Below are 7,034 nucleotides of genomic sequence, written 5' to 3'. Positions count from 1 at the left end.
CTGAGAAAAATAGATGTGACAAACAACAATAAAAACCCTCAAATAAATTTTTTCCTGCAAAGCAAATCAACAGATAAGGGTTGTTTTCCTTCATTGCTTCAGGGACACTCTTAAAGCACTTTCACATAAACATACGAGATATGTAATTATGAAGTTATGGGAATTAGTTGGAAGTTGGGTATTGAACTAGAACGTGAAGGTTTAATAATAACAACATTTTAGTCCTGTGATGAGAAAACTTTTCCAGGGTGATGTTTCATACATTTTTTATCATTCTCTTGGGCTTTCTGAATTGGCCAATAAGAAGTTAATTTGATGAGAGATAAGTATAAATCCGTAGGATATCTAACTGTCTTCTCATTCGGCATCTTCCACTCACCAAGGTACAGAGTTTGTTGAGTAGAAACCTGTATGGTAAGGTTATTTCTCCCTCTCGTTGGTTGTTATGATAATTTAGTAAGCGTGTTATTTTACAAAATTATAATTATTCAGAATTTATTAGAAACCAGTTCACAAAAAACCTGACGATGACCGAAGAATGTCGAAACGTTCTTTGCTCTTCTCTGTAAAATATTTTCTCAACCCAAACGAGCCGTTTTGCATATAATTTTCTAGTGGATACAGACCTCAACTTGCAGTCTGTTGGTTCTGATTTGAAATTGCCCTAAACTAACATCCTCGTCCTACATCATTTTCCAAAGGGCTAGCCACCGATGATAAAATATCTATCCTTACAAAATTATTGGCCAACCCCAAATTAGTTAGGACTAAAATCGTAATAGATAAAAATGGGTTGAAAATGGATGAAATCAATGTGTGTTTGTGTAACCCGTAAAGGTAAAAATAATGTGAAGATTGACGAACAATACTATTAAACTCTACACTAATCATTTGTGCTTATTGTTATAATATTGTATTGGAGCATGAAACAGAACTATATCAACAGATACCAGTAAAGTTAGCTTTGTGGAGACAATGGACGACAATTTTCCATTCTTCTCATAAATGATACATTTCTATTATTTTTTCGGAGATTCTATACTTCTTTCGTGAAATATTAAAATAAAATTAAGAAAATGTTTCATATATAATAATAATAAAGAAAATATTTGAGAAATGTACCCCATTTTTATACTGTTATAATAAATATTTTTATTATTTATTGATGTTCTACAGAAGAGAAAAGAATAGAATATAAGTGTTGATTATATTCAATCTTTTTATTCAGATCGAACGTCTTTAAGAACGACATGTTCATCGACTGCATCAAGGTTCTACTTCTTGAGTCTGAGGAACAACAACTAAATAGATTGGTGAGAGAATTATTTGGAAAAAGGAACTAGTATCTTCTCCAATCTTGACTATGTTTTATAAAATAAAATCATATGATTTTTATCTTATAATGTTACAACCTATATTATTTTGAAAATAAAGTATCAAAAACAAATATTTTTTGTATTATACTATCTCAGAAAAACGTTAACAAATTCACAGAACATAGAAACACAGATATAAAAGAAAACATTTAAACAACTTTAGATTGTCATCAACGAGGAATAAAAGATAAAGTGAAATAAGTTCAAGTTTATGAGAACCGATTTTTAGAAAATAAAAAATACTAAAGTTGCTGATTATCATATTTTTAGTTCCTTCTTTACCTAAACGTTTTAGATCTATTTTCTCCATTGTGGTAATTTAAATGACGCTGTTGTCATATATTCTTTCCAAGAATGTTTGGCTCTGTTGAAAGAATAATAATAAGGACATTTTAGAAACTTAAAGTGTTCAGACGTTCATTATTTAGTAACAACAGTGTTATTCTTTCTATTTATCTTGCTCATACAAACTATATTACCTGAAAAAAATATCAGGTTAATATATAACAAACAACACTAGTATATTAACGGTGGGATTTGTTTATGTTGTTATATTCATTCAACTAACAAATATGTGAAAGTTTAAAGTGCATAACAAATGATATTTAATTTAGAGATTAAAAGTAGTTTCTAAATTTACGCATGATAGGAAATGTTCAAATACGTTTCCATGAATCTATTAAATTTCATCTGCACTCAATTTCTTAAGGATTAAACATTTAATGCCACGTTTACAAAAAGATTTTATTAAATTGTTATGATACATTTAATACCAGGTTGGTAATATAATAAATAAAAAATATTTATCAGTTTCAAATTCACTGTTTGATTTATCTTTAGAAATGAATTAGTTTTTCTCAGGTGACGTCTGGTTCTTAACTTGTTGCTTCTAGTTTTCTTAAAATTCACCCTTTACTTTAGTACAAGGAATAGGATGAAAGATGACGAAAATTATAATATTATTGTCGATATTCTTACTTTGTAGACAGGTTTTCTTCTAAATATAACTAATAAGGAAGATAAACATCTATGTTCATAAATAACTTACAGAAGAAAAAGTTATCTAAAGATATTTTATTCGATTCTAATAGTTCCAAAACTTGTACAGAAAAATAAAGATATAAATTCACGGTGTGAAAACAAAAGTACAACAAGCATTCAAGAATAAAATTGTTCTTTATTGCTGCTTATCCACTTTTAAAGCTGACCTGCTTGAAGAAATAATTCTGTTTTATACATAAAAATAAGAAATAAACAACATTTATGACAGAAGTTGTCTCAAGTACGTATTAAAGTAGGATGTGAATATAATAATAACCACAAAATCACAGCTTCAAGTCGGTAAAACATCAAACAGGAGTAATTTTTCCATATTTTACACATTTCTATCAGGCCCTGTGAGTTAAGTAATAGATGAATGATTTAATGACAGAAAAGTATAGAAACCCAACGATATATAACCATTTTCATATTCTGGTTCACAATCCAGCAATATTCTATAATCAAATTTTAGTGAGTCAATTGTTTAATATTTTGGCAGAATTGCACGTTACAGGTTAAAAGAAACCCAAAGTATATTATGCTCTCATTCTAGAGCTCTAAACTTTATATAAATGTTATTTCGTTTATTTGCATATGATAATGATAGTGTATTTATCACCATTTTTGATATTTTCATATTTCAAAGGTAATTCATTTCAAACGAATAGGTTGCTAAATTTATGTATGAAATTTACGTGAGTAAATTTTTGAAGCCTCGGGCTAAACTTATTTCTCTGTTTCGTTGTATTTGTGGTGTTATAAGGTTATATTCTGACGTGTTAAAGTTATTTGACTTCTACACTAATATTAAATGTTTCTGATTGCGTATCGTTATAAAAATATTTAATATTGTCAGTTTTATCGGCTAAAAAGTTCTATATCCATGTGATTATAGTTTCATTAATATTTTCCTATTTTAATTTATATTTTATGGCATTATATCAGTCCCTATCAAATCCTTTTAACATCTAAAAATACATCTAATGTGGCTTGATTATTTTAAATTATTTACATAGTTAATACAGTGTAACATTGATTGATGTTATTTTTTCCATAAGATTACAAAGATAGCGTAACAAACTAATGGAGCTAAAATTTCCTGGATTTAATCTGTTTATTTGTTTTATAGATATTACAGTGATTATTGCTTTTTTCCACGTGGCTAGATAGTAGCCAGTTAAAATGACAGATTAATGTTTCTTATGTGTATATTGTTTTTTTATATACTGTTTTCGTAACAGGAAAGAAACACAACAAAATGTAACTTAACAAACGAATCTCGGTAGGATTGGAAGTAGTGTAAAGCATTGAAATGAAGTTATATAAGCTGATCAAGAAATATCAGTCAATAATTAGACAGATGGAGAGGAAATATGGTGACGACGTATGTTGAAACGCATATGAAACGATAAGTTCATAAATTTTTGTGTTAGAGTTAAAGTTAGAGATTTATGTATATAATTCACTCATAGTATCCACAAAATACGACATCAAAAGAAAAAATAAATAAGTTATTTAATATTGTGTAACTTGTAAAAATATATATAAAAAGTACTTCTGAATGTTTTTTAACTTCTAAAATATCTGTGCTCATAAATTTGAACTTTATCTTTTTATTCCTTGTTGATGATAATCTAAAGTTGTTTATTTTTTTAAAATCTGTGTTTCTATGTTCTGTGAATTTATTAATATTTTTCAATATATTACATTGCAAAAAATTTCAATTTTTTGGTACTTTGCTTCCATCGCATGATAGGTGGTAATGTCACAATATAAAGAGAAATTGGCTGTAATTTACTTTTATAAAACATAGCCAACAATCCTTAGAAATATATCTTTAAATATGCTGCCTTTATTTCATGAATTGAACAGAAGATTGGATCAAGTTATCAAGCTAACATATTCCATTTCAGCAGAAGATATTACTTCCTTTTTCCAAATAATTCTCCCACCATACTATTTAATTGTTGTTCGTCAGACTCAAGAAGTAGAACCTTGATACAGTCGGTGAACATTTCGTTCTTGAAGCAGTTCGATCTGAACAAAAAGATTTAAGATATTTAACACTATATCCCTTACTCTTTTCTCTTCTGTGAAACATAAATTAATAACAAAATTATTTATTGTAACAAGGAATAGGGTATATTTCTAACATATCTTCTTTGAGTATAATTATATACGAAACATTTTTTTATTTTATTTTAATCTTTCAAGAATCAAGTACAGAATCTTCAAGGAAATAACAGAAATGTGTTATTTATGAGAAACCACAGAAAATTGTAAAGTGTGTAACAATAGATTTATATCAACGTAACTTTACCGCTAACTTTACCGGTGGAGCCTAAGGCTATGGTTCTATTTGAAATTGGAGAAGTAGAGGTTTCTGGAACCTGACATCATCTTGATAAAACTAGTCTTTACTTACTTAATGATATATTTTGATATAGTTTTATTATATGTGTCTAGGTAATATTAGAAAATCAAGAACACAAGGTTAGTATAAAATTTAAGAGCAAATACTGATCAATTTTCATATTATTTTTATCGTTAAAGCTCACACACGTTCACAGTTTCATCTATTTTCACCCAGTTTTTATCTTTTTATACTTTAGTCCTAAATAATTCGGTGTTGACCAATATATTTGTAAGGATAGATATTTTATACCTCGATGGCTAGCCCATTGGAAAACCATATAGGACGAATATGTTAGGTAAGGGCAATTCCAAATCACAACCCCCAGAGTGAAAGTCGAGGGCTGTATCCACTGGTCTTTTTGAGACTCTGTCTAACTGTTAAAGTTCTATAATAACCAGTTCTTAAAAATTACCTGCAGGATTTGTGAATGAGTGGAACCTGGTAAACATTATAACATTCTTCACAGATTCGATTCAACCGAGCAAGCTTGGTACTGTCGTAAGTTCCCATACATCCTTGGTCAGTAAAACCACGTTTCTCACTTAACTGGGAATAACATGAAGTTGTTAGAAGGAACGTTAATAATACAGCAGATGGAAGTGATAAAAACATGGTCATTGGCATCTGCAAATAAACGAAATAATGTTTTGTTGAGTTTGAAAGCCTAAAACCTAAGCGTGAGTTATTTTATTGTTTATTAAACTGTTATTAGTGATTCTGCAAAAAAAAAATAAGCGTTAAGGTTGCTGTAACGAGAATATAGAATATCAGTAGATATGTCACCAAAGAGTTTATATCAAACTGGTTTCTAATAAATTCTGAATAATTATAATGTAAAATAACACGCTTATAATACCATCAAATCAACCCACGAGAGTGAGAAATAAGCTTACCATACAGATTTCTGGTTGAAGAACACTGTGATGTTGGTGAGTGGAAGATTCTGAATGAGAAAACAGTTAGATATCCTAAGCTTTTATACCTATCTGTCATCGGATTAACCTGTTATTGCTCAATTCAAAAGACCCAAGAGAATTATAAAGAAATGGAAGAAAATGTCACCCGAGAAGAAAGTTTCTCTTCACTGGTCTCTAAATGTCATTATTAATTCATTCACGTCCTAATTCAATACCATACTTCCCACTAATTCCCATATGTTTTAAACACCATAATTACATTTCTCGTATCGTTGTATGAAGAATTGAAGTAATTCTTACTTGGAAACTGCTGCAAGAGTGGCTAGTAGCAATAAAGAAAGACAACCTTAATATGTAGAACTCTTTTACCAGAAAATTTTTATTTAAGAGTTTCTTATAGTTGTTTGTCACGATTTGAGTGTAAATCTCTGTTTTCTTCTATTCCATATTTAGAAACGAATAGCATCGAACAAGAACTACCTCTGGGAGTCTCTGTGTATTATTTATTTACTTCTTATTATAAAGAGTTTGATATTACATTATTACCGGAGAAGCACGAAGCTTATTCAATAGTAACATGTGTATTTCTTCTCTTTTTACAATTGATTATAGCTAAATACAATTAGATTCTAATTACATGAAGATGTACAGTTCTTTTATGACTTACAGAATATTAAATTGATTTTTCTCATTACTTTTGTTTAGTCGCCGAATTTATCTATAAGGTGATGATATCAAAAATAATGTTTAGATTTTCGTTATTTCTGTTACAGTTACTAGTAACACAGTAGACATTAGAATTAAAAACAATATTTCCATTTTAAATTAAAAATCAGCCATTTATTCGTATTAAACTTCAATCCAATAATATATTTAAAAGTTTATTGTATAAAGTATGTTATCTATGTTTTATTTATTTTTTGATATCCACTTAAGAGCATCACTTATTATGTAATCAGCATTTCATTCGTTTTTAAATTCTGAAATGGCGTTAATATTAATTGAAAAAACAACACAAACGTTGTTAGATTGTTTTTCGCACAAAGCTACTCGAGGGCTATCTCTGCTATCCGTTTCTAATTTAGCAGTGTAAGACTAGAGGGAAGGCAACCAGTCATCACCACCCATATCTTGGGCTACGCTTTTACTAACGAATAGTGAGATTGATCGTCATTATAATACCCTACGGCTAAAAGGGAAGGATATTTGCGGCACGGGGAGTCAGACCCGCGTCCCTCAGTTTGAGTTGCCCGCCCGAACATGCCTGGCCATGCCAAAGATAAC

At 29.4% G+C, this 7,034-nt stretch overlaps 1 protein-coding gene across 1 annotated transcript in view; it reads right to left on the bottom strand.

Annotated features, from left to right (window-relative positions):
- Positions 1–4,247: 4,247 nt before the first annotated feature.
- The window catches only part of LOC143225567 (crustacean hyperglycemic hormones-like), a 4,860-nt gene continuing 2,073 nt past the window's right edge, over positions 4,248–7,034 (bottom strand). The window contains exons 2-4 of the mRNA XM_076455298.1: positions 5,727–5,776; positions 5,246–5,457; positions 4,248–4,454 (exon numbers count right to left, since the gene is read on the bottom strand). Coding sequence (XP_076311413.1) covers positions 4,340–4,454; positions 5,246–5,457; positions 5,727–5,776 — 377 coding nt within the window. The 3' untranslated portion in view covers positions 4,248–4,339. The remainder of the gene's footprint in view (positions 4,455–5,245; positions 5,458–5,726; positions 5,777–7,034) is intronic.

Source organism: Tachypleus tridentatus, chromosome 1, assembly GCF_004210375.1.
Source record: "Tachypleus tridentatus isolate NWPU-2018 chromosome 1, ASM421037v1, whole genome shotgun sequence".
Lineage (NCBI taxonomy): Eukaryota > Metazoa > Arthropoda > Merostomata > Xiphosura > Limulidae > Tachypleus > Tachypleus tridentatus.
Note: the sequence above shows the minus strand (reverse complement) of the source record. Positions and strands in the feature narration are given on the sequence as shown.